Consider the following 23,734-nt stretch of genomic DNA (forward strand, 5'->3'; position numbering starts at 1 on the left):
GACTATGGGTCCAAAGCAATGGCCTGGTCTTGTGAGACTGCAACCTGTGTGCCATCGTAATGGCTAACATCAGCACCTTTGCCTAGAGCAATACGTCTGCCTTGCAGAAATAAATGGGCTGTGCAGTTGTAAAACAATTAAATTTGCAATTACATTAAAGAACGAGCACTAGCAAGATGCATTGCTATTAATGATCGACCTAGTGAATAATATCAAGCCTCTAAAACAGAAGCAGTATCCATGAAGATCACATGCCATCTGGTGTTGGTGCTGCTCCTGCTGTTACCTCAATGCTGAAACTGTGTCTTAATGAAGGACTAATGAATGGACACAGTCGTCCCGCAAGCCAAGCTTCCCTACGCATTTCGGCGAGCCTTTCATTCATTTCTCATCCTGATGGAAAGCTGCCATTACAAACATCGACAAATATCTCTCCTACATTCTCCCTCTCTTCCTTTCTGTTATTACGTGCTGTGTGAAGCCCCAGCAGATGGAGCACAGCTGGAGGTCTGATACACTGCAAAAAAATGACATCCTGGCAAGTGACAATATCTTGAATATAGTCAAATCTATCTAGTATTTCCTATTATAAGATTACCATAAACCAAATATAAGCCTTATTATACCTATTTCTAGACTTGACAGGCATGCTGATTTTGAGCTGAACATAAATGGGTTTGCATTGAATGCGCCCCCCCGGTAATGTGTCACAGTTGGCCCACATTATTCTATTAGATACTATAAATACAAGAAGCTAAATGCAAACCATGATTGATCTATTTTATACTTTATTTCAAATGCAGTCTGAGCAGTGGTGACATACCTGCCTGTCTAAACACTAGTGAGATTGTAAATGTTTACATGCACATGTCTGTTTGATTTAGGCTGCTAACAGTAAAAATATGAAGATACTGTATGTCAGTAACATAGGAGGTAGACCGTGACAAAACTTATTTAAAGCAAAGCTCATGTCTTGATTGTGTCGTCTCCAGAGGTCCATCTACAACGTGCCTCGTTATCAGGAACACCATTAGCATTATTGATATTACCAACTTCATACATTTTATGTCCTTTTTGTGACTTTTTCATTGACAATCACTCTACAGACAATTGTGAATAGACTTCATTAGTTACACAAAAGGGCTTCTTTAGGGCATGTTCCTGATGTACATCTCCAGGAGCACACAGTCAGACAGGCATGAGAGCAGAGGAGTATACAAATTGAGGTTTTATTCCTATCTGATATGAGTATTGAATAGTGAAGGAGTATAAGTCTTCACCCAGTGATGATGACTCTCATAAACTCTGAATAGGAACAGGTCCAGGTGGGAGTTGATGTGCACTTGAACAGATTGGGATATCCATCCATCTTCTATACTACTTATCCTATATCCTATACAGGGTCGCAGGGGAGTCTGGAGCCTATCCTAGGGAGCATTGGGCATGAGGCGGGGTACACCCTGGACGGGGTGCCAATCCACCACAGGGAACAATCACATCCACACACCCATTCATACACTATGGACACTTTGGACACGCCAATCAACCTACTATGCATGCACTGGGGAAGGAAACCGGAGTACCCGGAGGAAACCCCCGCAGCACGGGGAGAACATGCAAACTCCACACACACAGGCAGGACTCAAACCCCCAACCCTGGAGGGGTGAGGCAAACGTGCTAACCACTAAGCCACCGTGTGTCCCAGATTGGTGTATTTGTACAGTAACTGGAATATGAGCTGTCTTTTCCAATCATGAGTGAAGTCATAAAAACTGGTGGCTCTTTGTATTTCATGCTATTGAGCTAGATAAGATGTCGGACTACTGAGTACAAGCTGCCACTGCTGGGCCCTAGAGCAAGGCCTTTAACTCTCAATTGCTCACTTGTATAAATGAGATAAACGTAAGTTGCTGTGGATAAGTCTTCTGGCTGTGGCTCACCACACATATAAACATTAGAGCCTCTTTTTCATATTTAATTATCTATACATGCCACATGACACATCTTATTTGTTTAGAGACACTTTGGGTAAATCAAAAGGATGGGAAATGTATAGTTCAGAAAGGCTGAGGAACATAATTTACTGGTGCGCTCAAAGTATATCCATAAGTGTAAACAGAATAAGTTTAATTTTGACACACTCAGTCCCCAGTATTCTTTAGCACATCTTCCTGGCTACACTCACTGTCCATTTTTATCAGATACAACTATCATAAAGATCTAGCCAATCTCTCCATTTGTCCACCCCCAAGTACCCTGTCCATTAAAGAAAAAAGGCCACTACTAACATGTAGATATTATTTGGAAGGGTGTACAATTCTCAACACTGCAACAGCACTGATATGGTAGTGTGTATCGTGCTGGTACAAGAGTATCAGTGTAAGTGTATCAGAATAAACATGGTGTAAACATGTGTTTTCTAAACACAGTATGTGTTCATTGTGTTTAAAACCTTCATCAGCACCATCTTCTGACCACAGGACTGCTGTTGACTGGATACTGGATTTTTACTTTCTTAATCCAGGATTCCAAATCATAGTAGCGCAAAAAACAAACAAACAAACAACCAAACCTTACATGTCAGTGCTACAGCTGCACTGTAAATGGTACATCACCTGGAAAACATCTGGGTAGCACTGGTCCTATCAAGAACTCTTTCCACCAATAGAAGGGAGTAGAGATGGACTGTCAAAAAGAGTTGGTAATACTGTGTTGACTATAACTCTGGAAAAGGGGCTGAGTCACCATGATTCATTACACACATTCACTTTGCCAGGAAGATGCTTTGTTTGCATGCTCTGTAGGAAATTAGGAAAATATAAAACAAGTACATGCATTATTTAGGTCTCATTATTATTCATGAAATAACTCTAAGCATTTGATTAACAGTTTCTGTTTTCTAGCAAAACATATAACGGTAGAATTTCCTCTTGCATTGTTTCGGATCAAATATAAAAAGCACTTCATACTTAAGTTTAAATCTAAGTTGTACTATGACAGATCATGTTAATCTTACCTTTCTGTGATGCTTCTAGTCATTGAGGTTCTGTACATGACTCTGAACTCTGTTTAGGACAGTGATTTTTGCACCATGCATCATTTGTAACAGATGGTGACACCTCAGGTACTGTGCTGTTCATATACAGCACATATACAGCAAATCTACTGAACACACACACACACACCACAGTGAGGGTGCTGTGAGTAAACTGAGAGATGCTGAAGGGAGTAACTGAAGGTGGGGAATCACATCTCATATGCTTGCTTGCTCTCTCTCTCTCTCTCTCTCTCACACACACACACACACACCAAGCTCATAATTCCTAGTTGGAGTCCTCTCATCATCTGATTGTGCCTTAAAGGGCATTGCTTTATTTCTTTCATCTGAGATTTGCCCTTTTTCTTTGATGAAAACTTGTGAAGCCTCTTCCTGGGTTACTCCCCTTGGTTCAGACTGTCTTATCCTTGGCTAATTGCATTTTGATTTTCTTTTTCTAGTTGCCTTTGCCCATTTTCAATGTCTGTGTCATTTTTATGATGCTTATCTAAGTGTACCGCTGAAGCTTTCTGTGAACAAGGACTCAGGTGGTGGGGAACATGGGACAGATAGGGACAGGAAGCTGATATATGGAACAGATACACACCAGTGCACGTGTATGATTGCACTGAGTACAATGATCATGACCAAATAAAGATATTGTAGCTGGTGGGTTACATGAGTTGCATGTACGACCTATATGAAATAGCTAAATTCCAAGATATCTATTTTGAAAAAAGCAAATAAACAAACAGATGACAATGACAACAACTCACTCGGATAATAGAATGAATGTATTCTGTATGGTTTCCTTTTCATTATAACCATGCTTTTGGAAACATGTGCCCTGGTCATTTAGAACCCAGCACAAGGGTAATAAGATACTGAATGAACATCTCAGTAAGATGAAGCAAAGAAAAATAACTGAAATGTAGATTGTAACTCTGTAATTTCTGGACATCTTAGCAGTTATATTTGTTAGTAGACTGTAAGTTCAAATCTATTTCTAGGTCCTTGATCAAGGCTCTTAACCATCAATTACTCATCTCTGTGTGGTTTATATTCTTCCTCACTTATAAATTGTTTTATATAAATGTTAAAATTCATGGGTAGAAGCAAAGTCCTATAATGCTGATCATATCTCTGTGTTACACTGGCATCCCCTTGTGGTTATTATTAAAACTGCATAATGCATCATTTGGAAAGATATGAAATGTGTTAATGGTTAAAACATAGTTAAAGATTTCTCCTGCTCTATTTCCACCGCATCATAACCTTTGCTCATTGTGATTTAATGTTTTTTGGGATTAGACATTTCTCTGTGTTCTTTGTAAAGTTTTTGAGATGTGCAATCATGTTCCTGTCATCCTGTTATGTTTTTATTGTTTTCCTAACCTGCCTCAAGTAGTTAATGGATGACAATGGATGTGTCTTTGTTTATCTGTGTTCTGACCCCTGCCATGACTTAAAATACCCAGAAAAGCCTGGTTTTTACATACATTGTACTCATTCATTCAACAAGTTGGTGAATTTGGAGCCTATTCCAGGAACACTGGGAGGTGTGAGAATTCAACCTGGACAGGACACCAGGGCACCATGCACACTCACTTACACACTCATTCACACCTAGGGCCAATTTAGTGTAGTCAATCTGCCTACCTGTATATTTTTGGACAGTGGTAGGAAACCTATATAAACACAGGGTAAACGTGCAAAAAGCTCAGGATCAAAAAGGCCCTGGAGCTGTGAGGTAGCAGCGGTACATGCTGCACCAATTACATTGAACTCCCAAGGGACAAACTTAAAAATACCCAGAACCTTTTTTTTTTACCTCCAAATATGGTCAAAACAAACTTGATTACTAAAGCAAATTTGTTAGTGCAGTTTCTGTCTCCCTTTGAAAGAGGATACACTCCACATGTATGACACATGACTGCTGTTCATTCACAGATAACAAGAAAACTACACACAGCCAAATGCAAGGTGTATTTCACATTTTTATTACCATCCGTGTTGTTGGATTTGTACAAAGAGATCAAGTAATACAATTACAAGACTAGAACATTGGACATTGTGCACACACATGACTTGACAGAGGAAAGGGTCTTCACAGGAGACTAGTGTAAACAGCAGCGGACACTGACTACAGACACTGCACCATGGTTTAGCAAAGCGATTAGAGCACAGAGATATGAATCACCAGGAAAAGAGGTTACATCAACCACAACGTGACATGAGGACATCACTCACAGATTCATTGCACCGTTACGGTTCATCGTCCACCAGAAAAAAGGTATCGTATGTGATGGGAACTTCCCCTGGTTAACTCTAACAGAATGCTGTAGTTAGCACTTCGCTAAGCATCTGGTTCATTGGGGGCTTCTTTAGGGGTGAGTAACATTGTGCTGGTCAAAAACATGTAAGATCATTACAGTCACTACTCATAAGCACGAGTATGACTACGCTAATATGACATGATGATGCCATTGTCTGTAATATCTCACTTGTTGCTTGAAATCTAAGGAGTCTAAAAAAAATAAAATAAAAAAAAGAATGTCGACACTATACCATCTATGTGCTGCATAAAGAAACACTCTGAAGAAGGAAGTAATTAATATGAAGAATCTACTCACTAACATAGCCAGTGACTGTCCCAGGAGCTGTTTGCCACACACACAATCACAGAGGCACTTGAGAAATGAAAAAACACGGCTAGATTTTTAAGGCACCACAGACAAAACAACATACCTTTGCAACAATGACACATTCCACAAACACCGGGTTTTTACACACACACACACACACACACACACACACACACCCCTTAATTATTATTATCCTGTTTCTCGTGTCTTTCTTATGGATGCATTACAATCAATCATTTAGTCATATTTATACCACATTAAGAAATTTAAAATTCTTTTAGTTTATCATGTTTTTTACTTTAGCAGTGAAATATTAAAACATATCTAAAGTCTCAGAATCAAACTGTTCAAGCTCTACTGACAAAACAGAGATTCATGTTATACTCTCACATGCTATAATGTGCAACCATAAATATGAAGGGCAGAGACGATCTCGCATCAAATCTCCTATTAAAATAATAAACCTTCTGCAAAGGGCTTACTGTAGACAGATATGATGAATAAATGATACATAATGTGTATGGAGAAATATGGTGAAAGGTTACAAGTGTGTATGGAAATCACCATACACAAGTGTAACATTTCCCTGGGAAAAAAAAAAAAAAGGGAACATAAAAAATAATAAAATCAATGTATACATCAAGTACACATGTGTGAATTAAGTTGAAAATCATATACAATATGTAAGCAGAAAAGAATACATTCAAATACCTTAAAAATGTATCATAATTGACAGTAATGCTACAATCATGCACAGCAGTATGAGGAAATCTTATGGGCCACTCGGAGCCACAGCCATCTAAACCACACTAAACAGAAACTGTGTGCACTTTGTGTGTGTGTCATGTGCCAGAGAGGACATATTCTCAAAGTGTTATGTCTCTTGTGATAGACTATCATTTAAAAAAAAAAAAAAAAAAAGGGGTTAAAAAAAACCCCTCTTCAGCCAATGCTTTAACTTTGTCACATATAGTCTGAAAGGCTAGTTCAGGTTAGGAGTTCCTTAGAACAGCACCTAAAATCATTCGAGGTAATTAAATCGACTGGTTCATTACCCACGCACTGTATTGTACGTGAGGATATGTGTAGTGACTATGGTGGAATGTAAATGTTGTTGTCTGTGGCCTTAGTTAGTTAGCGGGCAGACAAACGTCCTTACTGGTTCTTGCTTCTAACTGTGGTGTGTCCTATGAAAAGGGCAGCTCCCATTTCAATGGTAATGATTTCTTATTTTATTCATTGCACTGAGAATTCGTACATGTGATTGGGTGATAAAGTGAATCAAAAATCAAATCTAGATCTGACATGAGCTCATGCTTAGTCAGTAGCACAGCCTTGGTGCAGTGACTGTGTGGAGAGTGTAGTCTTAACCAAGGCCAGTGTGACACTGAAGTGGGAGCTCTAGCTTCGGGGAAGGAGTCCCTTTTTATAGGCCACTGCACCTACGACGGTGGCAATCGTCAGGAATGAGGACACGCCCATGAACTTCATGAATCCTCCAACGGACGGCAAGTTTCTCTCCCAGAAAGTGGTGACAAACGGCAAACCAGGGACATCCTGAAACAATGTCAATGTCAACGATATGCACAACAATAGTACACAAATGCACTTACATGGTGCATTTACATGGACTAGTAGTAGATAAATATAGTTTGATAAGCAAAATAGAAAAAGGTTTTGTACCAACGACTCAGGCTCTGTTTGCCAGATTTGACTTGAATGCAGTCTTCCCATTGCAAACAAAATCTGAAAGAGAGTCCAAGGATTCATGCATAATAATTCATTACATTTATTTTATGAGTTAAATACATGCGCATTTACCCACTCACCCACACATGAACACACCCCCAGACCAAGTGTATATACACAACACAGTGATGTCTCACCTCTCTGGATGCTCTCTCTCCGGCCTGCACAGCCCCTTCCATATAGCCACTCCACTCTGTAGCCGTTTCAGTGCCTGCGAAGTAAAGTCTGCCCACAGGCTCCCTCAGGACTCTATACACAGGAGATGCACCACTGTTAACTCGCACACTACCTTTTAAGACTCCATAGATAAGGATTTTCTTAAAGCTTTAATAACCGATATGGAAAATAAAGTGGATGAAGGGGGAAAAAAATAAATAAATAAATAAAAATCACCCCACATGGGACATGTAATAAAGGGCAGGAATAAGAGAGTCATTTCAGGTCAAGTTTTGAATGTGTACTTACTTTCCATATTGAGTGAGGACTCCAGGGGGGATGCTGGCTGTATAGCAGCCACCAGAGTATTCATCCTCACACCAGTTCTTTTCCTCATAGTGCACAGGCTGGAAAAAAAAAGAAAGAACATTTATCCATCAAACTTGAAAAAGGGCTTAAAATTAATATTTTTACTTATCTTACAAGTAATAATTACTCTACATCTGTACTATGCCTCATATAACCAATTGCTGTGTATAGGTCACTATTTCTCTACTGTTTCCACAGCGACCTGATTCCCCCTTTTTGCATCAGACGGTCTGCTCTTGGGCTGAATTTGCTAGGAACGCTAGTCCTGGACAAATTGGCAGTCGTTTGAAATCTGCACGACTTGTAGATGATTTTCCAGACACCAGATTTATTGTGAAAATTACTACAAAAAATTTGTTTTATGTGTCACTTGATCGAGTGCATCAACTTTATTAACAGGCACTGTTTCAAAGAGGATCAAATGTTTGCTTGTCCAAATGTGGAAAAAAAACAATTATATGGGGTATACAGTGCATCCGGAAAGTATTCACAGCACTTCACTTTTTCCACATTTTGTTATGTTACAGCCTTATTCCAAAATGAATTAAATTCATTATTTCCCTTAAAATTCTACAAACAATACCCCATAATGACAACATGAAAGAAGTTTGTTTGAAATCTTTGCAAATTTATTAAAAATAAAAACCAAACAAAAAAAGCACATGTACACAAGTATTCACAGACTTTGCTCAGTACTTTGTTGAAGCACCTTTGGCACCAATTACAGGCTCAAGTCTTTTTGAGTATGATGCTACAAGCTTGGCACACCTATTTTTGGGCAGTTTCTCCCATTCTTCTTTGCAGGACCTCTCAAGCTCCATCAGGTTGGATGGGGAGCGTCGGTGCACAGCCATTTTCAGATCTCTCCAGAGATGTTCAATCGGGTTTAAGTCTGGGCTCTAGCTGGACCACTCAAGGATATTCACAGAGTTGTCCTGTAGCCACTCCTTTGTTATCTTGGCTGTTTGCTTAGGGTCGTTGTCCTGTTGGAGGATGAACCTTCGCCCCAGTCTGAGATCCAGAGCGCTCTGGAGCAGGTTTTCATCAAGGATGTCTCTGTACATTGCTGCATTCATCTTTTCCTCGATCCTGACTAGTCTCCCAGTTCCTGCCACTGAAAAACATCCCAACAGCATGATGCTGCCACCACCATGCTTCACTGTAGGGATGGTATTGGCCAGGTGATGAGTGGTCCCTGGTTTCCTCCAGACATGACAATTGCCATTCAGGCCAAAGAGTTCAATTTTTGTCTTGGTCTTGGTCTGAGAGTCCTTCAGGCGGGCGGTCATGTGCCTTTTACTGAGGAGTGGCTTCTGTCTGGCCACTCTACCATACAGGCCTGATTGGTGGAGTGCTGCAGAGATGGTTGTTTTCTGGAAGGTTCTACTCTCTCCACAGAGACCCGCTGGAGCTCTGTCAGAGTGACCATCGGGTTTTTCTTCACCTCCCTGACTAAGGCCCTTCTCCCCCGATCGCTCAGTTTGGCCGGGCGGCCAGCTCTAGGAAGAGTCCTGGTGGTTCCAGACTTCTTCCATTTACGGATGATAGAGGCCACTATGCTCATTGGGACCTTCAATGCTGCAGAAATGTTTCTGTACCCTTAACCAGATCTGTGCCTCGATGCAATCCTGTCACGGAGGACTACAGACAATTCTCGGAGGACTACAGACAATTCCTTGGACTTCATGGCTTGGTTTGTGTTCTGACATGCATTGTTAACTGTGGGACCTTATATAGACCGGTGTGTGCCTTTCCAAATTATGTCCAATCAACTGAATTTACCACAGGTGGACTCCAATCAAGTTGTAGAAACATCACAGGGACGATCAGCGGAAACAGGATGCATCTGAGCTCAATTTTGAGTGTCATGGCAAAGGCTGTGAATACTTGTGTACATGTGCTTTTTTTGTTTTTTTATTTTTAATAAATTTGCAAAGATTTCAAACAAACTTCTTTCACGTTGTCATTATGAGGTATTGTTTGTAGAATTTTGAGGAAAATAATGAATTTAATCCATTTTGGAATAAGGCTGTAACATAACAAAATGTGGGAAAAGTGAAGTGCTGTGAATACTTTCCAGATGCACTGTACTTATTTTTTCACATGACAGTACGCCCTTATATTTTGCAATAGAACATGATTTTAAGAAATGAGTTTGAGAGTTCTGCAATGAAATCCAAAATTAGCTATTTTTTTTAATGCAAGTTTGTGTACATCAGAAGAATTAGCTTGCTTATTTGAAAATGCTATGTGCAACTAAAAGATGAAGCAGTATGTCCTGCCTCATGGCATTTCTGTTTGAGTTTCTAGAAGGATCTCTACACAATGTGCCTGTAATATCTGTAACAAATCCAGTACATCACACTTTTTTAAAACAAGAAATTGATGTTCCTTTCATTGTGCTGTTCTTACTAAACAAATATTATATTACATCAGTTAGAAAAGTCAAATAATTTAGATAATTCCTCTCCAATGTTTAGATTCAAGTCATTTGTTTGACGTAAAGATTTCTAAAGATTTCTTAAAGATTAATTTAAATTCATTAATACTTGATAAGCCTCAACAACAATTTGAAAAATGCAGCTCAGTATGTACAAGCAAAAAGACCTTAAGAATAGATATTTATTTGGCTGTGGTCAGCAGCACTCTGATGTATAAATAACTTAATGAAGAACAGAAACTCACATGCAAAGCTTCATCAGAGCCTAGGACACGTGCATAGATCTCACAGATCCTCTTCTTTCTATGGGGTAAAATTCCATATTCCAGGTCAGCTGTGACTACAGATGAGAAAAGCTTCAAAGAAAAAAAAAAAAGAATTGTCAGTTTCCAACAAATATTTACCTTTCTTCCTTGGTGAGTCCAGCCAGCCTCCTGCTTTTGCGTGCAAGGATGAAACTGCAAGAACGGAAAAGGTGTGGTCAACTAAACATCATTTAGCCAGCTGTGTCTACAAAGAACATGTGTTTCTGTTCAATGTGGGTGAAAGTGCACTGTCCCATTAGTGTTCACTACTTGTTTTACCCCATGATGGCTGGCACTGTTCCATCAGGCTTAGTGTCATCCAGAGTCAGGCCAATAGGCGCCTCCTCCTCTTCAATCACCATAGTTCCACAGTAGCCTGGAACCAAACAACACTAATAAAGATATGCACCATACATGTAAAGACAAAACACAAGGAGTCATTTATCTGAGCTGATTTTCACACTGTCACCATGGAGAGACATGAGAGACATGTACCAACAGAGACAATATGAAGGACAACAAAGAGTTAACTATTATAGAATAATTCTATTTTATTTATTTTTATATAACTTACAAATATCAGTTTGAGACTTTCACAAGTGCCCCTATAAGCACCTTATATAATTACGAGTGGCTCTAGTTTCTGTGTCGCTGGCATTAGCTTTTCTGGAGATTTCTCCATGAAATCTCACCGCGCAGACTGATGGCACTGTTTACTCACTCTCTCCTCTCTTGGGAAACCCACAAGGCAAACAAATTAAGGCACAAGCTGCACGTCTTCATCTGGAATGACTAATAATGTAGACAGACAAGACTGTGCTGCTGAAGATGCTAAACTATAGTGAAAGTGGAGAGAGAACTCATAACTCCAGGCTGGGTTTAGGAACCATATGAATGGTGCGGAATTGGCGAGTGTGTTGTATCCATACAACAGAACCATTTTATCGGTTTCACTGAGCAGCAGCAAGGAGATAAAGGAGGGCGAGAGAAGAGCCACGAGAGAGAGATGAGACTCACGTAACTGTGTGTGTGTGTGTGTGTGTGTGTGTGTGCGCGCGCATGTGATTTTGGTGATCAAGGCCGAAAAGTGAGTTTTCATTCCATTAAAACCCTTTTGATTTGTGCCATGCCTTTCTCCTAGCTCTCAGCTAAACTTGAACATTTAAGAATATAAACGTTCACTTTAGTTTTATTGAATTTATTTGAGTTAAATACTCCTATGTCCACAACTCCTTGTTTATACTGGGAAGATTAGCCTTCCTTTTGACTGTACTTTAAACGGAGGTGTGTTATGTGTGACCAAGCATGTCAATATTTAAAATATAATTGCATTTTGCTTCTTAGGTGATGGGGTCTCAAAACTACTTGAACTGATTAATTACCCTTCTTCCTCCAGAAAGTGTCCTTGTAGTAGACCATGCACTTGATGACTGAGCCCATGGGTACTCTGTGGATAAGTTGATTCCTCAGTGGAGGAAGTTCAGGGTTAAAGTGGATCTTCGAATTCAACCCTGGTGGTATGGCAACAATAACGTATTTCGCCTACAGCAAAGAACAGAGCATTCAACATTTAAAGTATTTACGCTTATTAATAAGCACAACTTGTACACACAGACACATTTTTCCATCAGCCATAACATTAAAACCACTGACAGGTGAAGTGAATAACACTGATTATCTCATAACATTAGCACCTGTCAAGGGGTGGAATACATTAGGCAGCAAGTGGGCAAGTATAAGGATCTGAGTGATATTGACCCAGTTGTCCAGCCATCACAATTGTCAGAGCATATCCAAAATGGCAGGTCTTGTTGTGTGTTCCCAGTATTAAGTGGTTAGTACCTCACAAAAGTGGTCCAAGGAGGGACAACTGGTGAACCAGTGACAGGGTCATTGGCACCCAAGGCTCACTGGTGCATGGGGGAGCGAAGACTAGCCCGTCTGGCCTGCTCCTACAGAAGAGCTACTATAGCACAAATTGCTGAAAAGGTTAATGCTGGCTCCGATAGAAAGGTGTCAGAAGACACAGTGCGATGCAGCTTATTTAACTGCATTTCATTGTCTCTGTATTTGTACTCTGATAAGCTGTACCCAACCTAACCTTGCTGCATATGGGGCTGAATAGCCACAGACCGGTCATAGTGCCCATGCTGATCCCTGTCCACCTCTAAAAGCGCCTACAATGTGCACAAGCATCGTAATTGGACCATGGAGCAATGGAAGAACATGGCCTGGTCCGTTGACTCACTTTTTCTTTTACATCATATGGCTAGCCAGGTGCATGTGCATCTCTTAGCTGGAGAAGAGATAGCACCAGGATGCACTATGGGAAGAAGGCAAGCTGGTGGAGGAGTGTGATGCTCTTAGCAATGTTCTGCTAGGAATCCTTGGGTTCTAGTATTCATGTGGATGTTACTTTGACACATACCACCTAACTAAATGACCTGCAGACCAAATACACTCCTTCATGGCAACAGTATTCTATAATGACAGTGGGCTCCTTCCGCAGGATCATGCTCCCTGCCACACTGCAAAAAAATTGCTCAGGAATGGTTTGAGGAACATGAAAGAGTTCAAGGTGTTGATTTGGCCTCCAAATTCCCCAGGTCTCAATCCTATTGAGCATCTCTGAGATGTGATGGACAAACAAGTCTGACCCATGGAGGCCCTACCTTACATCTTACAGGACTTAAAGGATCTGCTGCTAACGTCGTGGTGCCAGATACCATAGCACACCTTCAGAGGTCTTGTGGAATCCATGCCTTGACTGATCAGAGGACTTTTGGTGGCACAAGCGGTATCCAATAATAATAATAATAATAATGGTTATGGCTGATAGTAAAAACAGTTTTAGTAAAAACTGTAGCATAGTAAAAAGAAATTTCGGATAAATGTTTTATCAGCTGTGCACACAAAAGTACTGAAACTGTTGGATGTGAAACCCGAGGCCTGGTCTTTGTACATGGATTGCTGATTTAGCTGGATTGTATGGTTAATGATTTGACATGATCCTGGATTTGTCTGGAACTGCTGTCAGACTTGTTACCAAGACAACAAGTCCATGAACTCAAACCTGCCTATGTTCAGCCTTATTCAGTGTAAACAAGGTTATGTCAGGTATTTCAAAGCATTATATTCATCCACTGAATCGTGCACTTTAAATATGTAACTTTAGCTTAGGGATGTGAGACATAATGCCTTTGTCACCCAGATCATAATTGTAGGATAACTATTGGGGTTTACAGTTTATTTAGGAGTAGCAACAATTAACCAATATGTGGATATAACTCTAGAAACTATGTGCTATGCTATTTCTCACTACCTATATAATTACCAATAAACCATCAACTCAGTATGTGCACACACACTAACACTCCAAATGATACAATAATTTCTGGGACATCTAAAAATGTTTGTCAGCTTCACAGTAAATCATCCTACACAACTGTATTGGAGTGGGTATTCTAGGGTTCCTAGTAGAAGACTTTCCAGCTCGGGTCAACAGGATAATGCTCTCTGTAGCAGCTCTTAATGAGCCTTAGCAAGAGAAAGAGGATGTGGTCAGGGCAAGGAGAGCAGCTTAGTGGTCACAATTCCACAAGCCTGCATGGTTACATGTACACCAAGACACATGCTGCAAAGAACTCTTTTTATGGCCCAAAACTGTCCAGATTTGGAAATGTGTACAGTCTACTATGGTGCAGTCACTATTTAATGAAACAACAGTAATAATATTAACAGGTGGAAAGTGGTCCAAGCACATTTACTTGGATAGGATTTAGAAAAACTACATTTATGGAGAAATCCTCTACATCCACGACACACACTGTAGTAAAAGCAGAATGGCAAAGCTACACAGACTGCATGGTCATATTCCACAAAAAATACAGAAGGGGCTTTTAATGATGTAATCTAATCAATAACCTGTTGTTTTTTGAGAGCAGGGGACATATCCCCTATAAAGTCTGTGCATGTAGAAGGCTTGTGGCCTGTTGTGAATATAAATTGCTTACCTTATATGTCTCCTCGTTGATGGTCTTGACTTCCACCATCTCTCCACTCTGGTCGATGCTGCAGACAGCACTCTGAAGCTTGACTCTGTCTCCCAGCTCTTTGGCCATGCACTCACTGATCTGATTTGCTCCTCCTTGAAACTTGCGCTCCTGGGGACAAAAAACACAACATTATTTCATCAGATAGAAACATGAACAAATTGAGGCCTTGCAATAATCCTGCAGTCTGTATTTTTTTGGTTCCACGTTCCCTCTGGAACTTTTTCTGTCTAGTTCTGTTCTTAGTCAGTGCATAGGCATAGATGATTTTATTTCTATTCGGTATGCATTTCCTTTGTTTACCAACAGGTGGCTCCATATTTCAAAGACCCGAGTGTTCAAACAATGTTCCACCGCTGCGGAGTTCGAATCATTGAGAGTCAGGTTCTGCATAGAAATGTTTCATATATACCCAACGTAATTGTATCCAAGTTAAAAAGGTTTGATCAGCTGCTCAAATTATTTGCTGTAACAATCATAAATTAAAGGCTCGATAAAATGTACCAGCATTTTCCATTTTCTAACTTTTAACATGAAGTATTTTAACTCTTTCTGTATAGAGCGTTTAACTGTAGAAAAGCAGGCTTTGTTTTGTTTCAAGACAGTGAATCTTTGAAAGAGTTTTAAATGATCTAATAATATGTTGAGAGTTCTCTTATAAAGGAAACGGCAATCCTTGCTAACCGTGTTTGTTCACCTGCACAAGATATGTCTCTTTTTAGGCCACAAAACACTGGCCTCCCCTCTCAGGCTGCACGTCGATCACTTACTAAGCAAACACACAAATACACACACAGACACACCCCAAAGCAGAACAAATCACTACAATATCCAACACAGAGCAACCCATCTTTAAAGGGTGCCAGACAGTAGGAAATCACTCAGAACCTCATAATAAAGTTCTCTAATTACCCCAGTGTGAATTACTCTTCCTCTGTAGCTATGGCAGCTGAGCATTCATTATTTTATCAATGCCAACGAATGGCTGTCCTCCAGCTCTCAGAATCCCCCATTGTGTGCACTATGATTAACTAAATTAGGGGTTTAAAAAAAAAAAAAAGGTGCTGATTACAGGATTTTATGTTAGGATGCAGAAGATTCAATTCAATGCCAATTAGCGCTTGCATGCACCTGCATTTCTTTACAAAAAAATACATCATGTCATGCACACAATGTTACCTGACTACACTGTAATCAGCATCAGAGATGAACAGAAAGATGTGTGTAAGCACACAAACACACAAACAGCAAAAATGCCACTCATTTCTGTGCAAACGTAAAAATCATAGAATCAAGTTCCGAGCCCGTTCAAGGCCTTATTATAAAACAATATATCAGAGACTGAAGTCAGTGTGTTAACATTAAGGCATTCATTTAATAGTCTGGTGAGCTGGTGTGATTTACCTGGCCTCCATTAGAGGTGGAGAAGATCCTCATGGTGCCTCCGCACTGCTTGACATACCAGAGAAACCAGAGAGCGGAAACCTCATGAGGTTCTGAGGTCACGTTCACATTAACAAACAGCGTGGCAAAGCGGCGGGCAGTGCTGCATGGAAACAATTTAAAGAAATAGGTTTGCAGTTGCAACAAGAATCCCCATCTCATAAAAATCATCACTGAACATTTTTCGCTCATCACAGTTTCATGGTGTTTTCACTACCTTGTCCAGCAAACCTTGTCCAAGAGCTCTTTCATGGTCATGTTATCCCACTCTTCAGCATGTGGGGCCCTCCATGGAGCTTCTCTTGGGATCTGCAGTATACAGTCACAATCAGCTACCATGAAGTACATCAATAACAATGTCAATGTCTATTCATACTAAACAACTGATAATCTGAAAGACCTGAACAGCTCCAAGTCAAACCAGTTCATATCAGCTCCTATGTGAACAGAGAATTCCTGTTCCTGCATACTGCAGTTGACTTTACCTCCATACCCATCTTGTCCATAGTCCTCCAGAGGTTGTTGTAGTCCATCAGAGCTAAAGGGTTCCACATTGGGGGAAAAGGCCCCCTGAATGGATAAGACTTCCCCTAGGAGAAATAATAGCAACCATCATGAAAGTTATTTTTTTTTTTGCACCTCAGCAAGCTACCATAAAACTAAAATGATCATAACATGTCATTGTCTGACGTAATGTCTTTAATCCTCATGCATCATAACTGGAATTATAATGATGCTTTGGAGTGGAAAACTTTTGGTCTGCCTAAAATATTCGTCACTGCATTTTTCATGGCCTGTGTTGAAATAAGCAAAAACAAAGGGGGGGGGGGGGGTAATTTCTCCTCAGCCTATAAAGCATTTCACAATTCAAGATCAGAGGTAATTAGATCCTATTAAGTGTAAGGTTTTTAAAGAACAACACAGGAAGTCACGTAATTTTGGCATATAATTTGCCAATTATTTTGCCACTTTAAGGGGTCTCAAATTATTACAGGTCCTTAAGAAATGATAACTCCAGCTGTAATCTCAATAAAATAAAGACTTCATTACCATAAAGAAAAATATTGCTCTTTGGCACACAGCAGCAATATGACACAGGATGTCTGTTCACACTGTTTCATTCTCACAGTAGTGGAAATGCTTAGTCAGGATGACAACATGGTCCATAGCTGGCCGATGGGGTAACAGTAAGCAGACGTTACTTCATACCTGAATTGCTTTGCTGCAGAGGGACTCTTAAATAAATGCATTTATGGCTGATTGATTAATATTTGACTACAGATTCAAGTTCTGAGACACGTACACCAGAGGATATAAATTTTCCCTAATCTATTGCTTCACTCTAATATGACTTTAACAGTTACTCAATTTGCACAGCCTTGTAATAGGGTCACTGATAAAGGGGCTAGAATGATCAGGAGCTAGGATTACAACACTGCATGACTTCTGACGTTCAGAATTTTATCTAGTAGTAGTTGAGATAGAGATTATATATAGAGATTATATATATATATATATATATATATATATATATATATATATATATATATATATATATATATATATATATATACACATACACACACATACACACACACACAGTTTAATTAAAAGGACCATTCTTTAGAAAACCTTAAAGTAAAGTATGGACCTAAAAGCATGGTAAGATGGTAACAGCAAGTGGCACTCCTATCTGAGGAAAACAAGCACAGATACATGGATCTCCAAACAACAGAAGGATGCACCGAAATGTTAATTGGAGCAATAAAAGGAAAGCATCACCCATCCAGCCAAGTATGTGCGGCGATTTTGATGAGAGCTGATTATACGTTGCGCGGACATCATAATGGATTATTGATCTGAAAATAAAGCAGACCTCACACTAAATGCAACAGAGTGCCACATAGGCAATGCATTTCCATTCATCAATATCTTACAAGAGATATAGCGATAGAAAGCAGCAAGCAGAAATATATATTTTTTTTTACATTTATCTGTGTAATAATAGGGCTGTGTGTGTGTGTGTGTGTGTGTGTGTGTGTGTGTGTATGCACGCCTCAGAGAATTGCATTAGAGCACGGTAGCTCGCTCACCATCCAGCAACAGGTCTGTTCCCATGGTGACAGAAGTGAAGCAAATGCACAGATGAGAGACGCCGTGCGCTCCGTGTTTTCTCGTAGGCACAGTATGAGCCTAGCCTGTCTGCTTCCTGTGTCCACACACTGGCTCTGAAGCCTTCCCTTCACAACCTTTAATCTTCAGCAATATTAATCCCTGATATGCTGGGATATACTTGCTCAAGTGGACGGTATGGTACGAGGTTGATGGGACAAACTAGGATTAGGGCTATAGGAAAGCTGATTAGCCTGAACACTTTGCTCAGATTGCTCACCCTTATTACAAAATGTTCAGCTCATTGTGTGGCTAAGAGCCAGGGGTTTGATTGCTGAGTAACTGCCACAATAAAAAAAAACAATCAAAGTTTCAACACATTGTAGTATTTTGTGTAATAAAGTAATAAAGCCATACTTCAACAATGATGCAGATAGCTATGCTTTCATGATGACATTTCCAAAATAGAAGTAAAGGTAACTGCTACTGAGCTTGTATACAGTATAATGGCTTAATAGCCTAATGTGGCTGGGGGTGTTCATTGTTTGAAGATGATTCGTGACTACATGGCACAGTTTCTTGTTGAGAATATTTCAGTATACCAGACATATTTTATCCTGGGTATTATACAATACCCAGTTTTTTTTCCACCAGTCAAGTTACAGATGTCAAAACATTCATACATAGTCATAGTAACAGTTAAGTTTTCAGATTTTCAAAAAGGTGTCACAGGGTCATTCAAAACAAGGTCTAGAGGATGGTGCATAATGGACCAGAAAACCAATTATAAACATTTAAATGATGTACTGAAAAACAGAAGTGGAATAATACAGTAAATAATTTCACTAAATGAAGAACAACTAAAAAAGTATTTTTAATACTTAATATTTTTAATACCAAATCGCTCACATTTTCATGGATGTTACAGGTTATTTCTCAAGAGGGACAATTTGGGAATGGCTGTAAGTTTAGCAAAAATGTCTAATGAGATGAGCATAATAATTAAATATATTTTTCTAATAAAACACTAACAGAATAAAAAGATGTACTAGATGATGGTCAAATGTATCTTCCAACAAAACAGATTCCTCAGATTAAAAACAATGACTTCTTCCTTGTTACTGCAGGTATAGTTACAGCAGTAACTAGATACTTAGATGCTGGAAAGGTTTGAATGTGAAAAACATTAGCAAAACTGAACGGAAATCATGCACACATACAGTGCCCTCCACGAATACTTGGTAAATATGAGCAAAGAAGGCTGTGAACAATTGTCTTTATTGTTTAACCTTTTGATAAAAAAAAATTCACAGAAATACCCTGCTCTCATGGATATCAAACAATTGCTAACACAACACAGGTTTATCAAAATTGTTAAATATACATGTGCAACAATTATTGGCACCCTTTTAGTCAATACTTTGTACCTCCCTTTGCCAAGATAACAGCTCTGAGTCTTCTCCTATAATGCCTGATGAGGTTGGAGAATACATGGCACGGGATCTGAGGCCATTCCTCCATACAGAATCTCTACAGATCCTTCAAATTTCGAGGTCCATACTGATGGACTTTGCTCTTCAGTTCACCCCACAGTTTTTCTATGGGTTTCAACTCAGGGGACTGGGATGGCCATGGCAGGACCTTGATTTTGTGGTCAGTAAACCATTTTTCTGTTGATTTTGATGTCTGTTTTGGATCATTGTCCTGCTGGAAAATCCAATCACGGCCCATTTTAATCCACAATGCCATGCATCCAAACAAAATGTCCAGGTCTTCTGGCAGAAAAACAGCCCCAAAACAGTAAAGAGCCACCACCACATGGTGAGGTACCATGAGATACTTTTCCATATGGCTACCTCTCTGTGTGCCCCAAAACCAACTCTGGTGTTTATTGCCAAAAAGCTCTATTTTGGTTTCATCTGACCATAGAACCCGATCCCATTTGAAGTTCCAGTAGTGTCTGGCTAACTGAAGATGCTCGAGTTTGTTTTTTTGATGAGAGTAGAGGCTTTTCTCTTGAAACTCTTCCAAACAACTTGTGGTGATGTATTTGACTTCGGATTGTAGTTTTGGAGACTTTCTGACCCCAAGACGCAACTAGCTTCTGCAATTCTCCAGCTGGGATGCTTGGAGATTTTTTGGCCACTCGAACTATCCTCTTCACAGTGTGTCTATATCGTCTCACTATGCGTTGAGACAATATAGACACACCTCCTCTTCCAGGTTGATTCATAACATTTCCAGTTGACTGGAACTTCTTAATTATTGCCCTGATTTTGGAAATTGGCATTTTCAATGCTTGTGCCATTTTCTTATAGCCGCTTCCTATTTTGTGAAGCTCAACAACCTTTTGGTGCACATCACAGCTATATTCCTTGGTCTTGACCATTGTTATAAATGACTAAGGGAATTTGGCCTGTGTGTTAACTCATTCATACCCATGTGAAACAGGAGGTCATAGTTGAACAATCTCCTGTTCCTAATTGCCCAGGTGTACTAAAATATATTTCAAATATATTTTCTCATATGACTTCACAGGAGTGCCAATAATTGTGGCACATATATTTAACAGTTTTTTTTTCCTTCATAAAACTGTGTTGTGTTTGCAATTGTTTGATTTTTTTTAAACAAAATATCAAACGGTTAAACAATAAAGAATTTTTCACAGCCTTACCAAAAGGTACCAATATTAGTGGAGGACAGTGTAAATATTTGGGAGAACTTTATTAAGACCCATGCCTGTTTGCTTTGTCTCCCAACATATCCATCTTGTGGTGCATCATATCTCATTTTTCTTTTGTACTGTGCCTGTCGTGTTAACTTCTGTTTGTATTGAGTGTGTTATGTATTTAAAAAAAAAAAAAAAAAGTTAAAATTTAATTAAAAAATGTGTAGGTCAATATTAAGTAAATATCGTTTAGGCCACAGTCCAAACTGTATATTAAACAACATTTCTTGAAATAAAGAATGTACCCTTTCCCCCCAAAATTTTCAGATTCAATCCCTAGGTTTACTTCCCTGTTTATTTGGCAACTTTGGAACCGTGTCCAGTCTGGAATGTCTGTTCTGTGTATCACCCAAGTGCAATGTCCTGCCCTGCTCTTGTTGCTAAAATTCCTCCTGGCAGGTTACTGCACTCTCTCTCACACTCACTCACTCACTCTCTCTCTCTCTCTCTCTCTCTCTCTCTCTCTCTCTCTCTCTCTCTCTCTCTCTCTCACACACACACACACACACACACACACACTTCATTATGCAATCAAATGCTTCTTCATAACCTGTCATGGTGATCTTAAACAATTCCTCAGGTCATGCACAAAAGGCTCTCTAATTAGAGGTTGTATCAACAGAACACAGTTTACAAACTGTAAATACTCAATGTTTGCATTGGGTGAAGTGAATGAAGGGCAACACCCCTTTTACTAAACACAGGGACAAGCAACGAGATAGAGAGGGGAGGGAGGGGGAAATGTAGGGAACCAGGTTTTCCAGAACTGATCGCAGTCGCCTTTTTAGGGGAGCTGAAGCCAAGATGAGGGCGCAGGATGAGTGCCTCAGTGTGGATTCAGAGGAAGAATGTATATACGCATGCACTCAATCAAGTGCAATCAGATGTAGAGAAGTATGGGTCATAAATAAGGTTCAGATGGCCACTGTAAAAGACAAGAAACATTCAGGCACAAAAAAAACAAGCAGCTAATTGTATACATGTGGTAGTGGCTGTATAGACTGCTCCTCTGAAATAGGTTATGTCAACAGTAACACTACTCTTTGAGCTCTGGTAGAATAGAAAGCAAACGTTTTTTGTGGTCTGTAGAAGGAATAATGCATGGCTTTTGCCAGAATGAACAACCAAATCTACTTCAACCATTTTTCAAACAAAACGTCTCGCCAAATATGTAGCTAAGCCTAAATCATTAAAAATATATTTAATATAATATAATATAATACAATACAATATATAATATAAAAACATTCTCTGACCGCACATGATTTGCCCCTGCCTGTCGCTTTGTTTTGTGAAAGTAATTCTGCCTCTGGGAATCAACAGACAAAACACAGAGCAGCTGACGTGACATCACGCAATGCTTCTGTCAAGCTGCTTTAATCAGCAATACATAAAACCTCAATATCACGTGCTATCACTCCACTACACAGAGAGCTGCAGTTGCACTGCTAGTTTTACCAGCACTGTACTAAGGAACAAATCTTTGTGTGTGGTTTTATTAACTTTCTGATAAGCAGAACAATTCAGGCAATACCCTGATGCATGCTGTTTAAGCACAGCATGAGCATGAAATGTGAGAAACACTGATCCAATGCTGAAATTTGCTTTACTGTACGTGACTGACAGCAGCATGCTGATTTACGCGTATGAATGACTCCATATTTGTGCAGAGTGTGTATGTCTCCAGGGTTTTCCACCAGCCTCCTCAAACATGCTCCACTGAATTTTCTCTGACCTTTCACTCATTGTACACACTCTCTACATGCATGTGCATTGTACAAAGCCTCCGAGTGCATTTGTACCACATGTGTACGTTATTAATGTACAAATTAAATTAATCGGTGAGGGCACCACATGAACCTTTTTCAGATGTCTATGATTTACAGCTCCATATTCTGGCCAGAGCCATAGAGGAGCTGAATCTACAGGGGAATCTAATAAGAGCAAGCAGAATGTGTGTGCTAAGGGCAGAGATGAGTCTGCTCAAATTGGATATAAGAGGCAAGAGGGGTGGGGTGGATGCTGTTTTTCCTTCCTTCCTCCGTGTCCAATCTGAACAGGAGAAACCATATTACACACTTCCTTCAGGCACTGATTAGCATCTCCCGGCTCTGTCACACCATAATGCTAAACAAGCCTCTGAGCCAATGGCTTTATGTGACAGAGAGAGCTCAAGCCCAGCTATTACATTCTGTGCACTCAAACATAAGCATGCAGGATGAAGAGGGTATTTTATCTTTTGAAAATAGTCAATGCTTTAAAGCCCAGCTCATTGTTTATTTCTCTTGGGAATGTTCACACAGCAACGATAAGCTTTGAGTGTGTTTATGCTGCAACGGTAGGAGGCATGCTTTCTTTCTTACCTTCACATAGTGAATTAGGGATTCTTCTTCGTTGACTTTGTAAGTCTGAACCCCGTACTCCTTGGCCAGACGCAGAATCCGATTTTGAGTGGGCCCGATGTATGCTCCACCCAAATCCACCCATTTGGCATGTTTATTCTGAGGCACATGTCAAATTCATAACTCGGTACCACTATTCAAATGATTTAATACAAATGATACAAAGTAGAACATGGAAGAACATGGGGCTAATTTATAAATCCGCTGGTACAATCCCCAAACAGCCCGTACTATAAATCGCTACAGACGGATCAGAATAAACAGGGAGTTTACATGCCTACAGTGAAGTTTGCTA

The 23,734-nt window shown here is 39.7% G+C and overlaps 1 protein-coding gene across 3 annotated transcripts in view; it reads right to left on the bottom strand.

Moving 5' to 3' along the window:
• Nucleotides 1–5,017: 5,017 nt before the first annotated feature.
• mao (monoamine oxidase) overlaps nt 5,018–23,734 on the bottom strand; it is a 39,998-nt gene continuing 21,281 nt past the window's right edge. The window contains exons 1-14 of one of the 3 annotated variants that reach the window (XM_053626814.1): nt 23,401–23,472; nt 17,849–18,056; nt 16,683–16,735; nt 16,415–16,506; nt 16,159–16,300; nt 14,716–14,865; nt 12,085–12,244; nt 10,982–11,078; nt 10,802–10,855; nt 10,643–10,700; nt 7,898–7,995; nt 7,570–7,681; nt 7,367–7,429; nt 5,018–7,240 (exon numbers count right to left, since the gene is read on the bottom strand). In XM_053626814.1, coding sequence (XP_053482789.1) covers nt 7,085–7,240; nt 7,367–7,429; nt 7,570–7,681; nt 7,898–7,995; nt 10,643–10,700; nt 10,802–10,855; nt 10,982–11,078; nt 12,085–12,244; nt 14,716–14,865; nt 16,159–16,300; nt 16,415–16,506; nt 16,683–16,735; nt 17,849–17,915 — 1,302 coding nt within the window. In that variant the 5' untranslated portion in view covers nt 17,916–18,056; nt 23,401–23,472 and the 3' untranslated portion in view covers nt 5,018–7,084. Of the gene's footprint in view, nt 7,241–7,366; nt 7,430–7,569; nt 7,682–7,897; nt 7,996–10,642; nt 10,701–10,801; nt 10,856–10,981; nt 11,079–12,084; nt 12,245–14,715; nt 14,866–16,158; nt 16,301–16,414; nt 16,507–16,682; nt 16,788–17,848; nt 18,057–23,400; nt 23,539–23,734 lie in introns of those variants that run through there. The other 2 variants (XM_053626815.1, XM_053626813.1) reach the window with 2 other exon arrangements.

The sequence above is a fragment of the Ictalurus furcatus genome, chromosome 6, assembly GCF_023375685.1.
Source record: "Ictalurus furcatus strain D&B chromosome 6, Billie_1.0, whole genome shotgun sequence".
Taxonomy (NCBI): domain Eukaryota; kingdom Metazoa; phylum Chordata; class Actinopteri; order Siluriformes; family Ictaluridae; genus Ictalurus; species Ictalurus furcatus.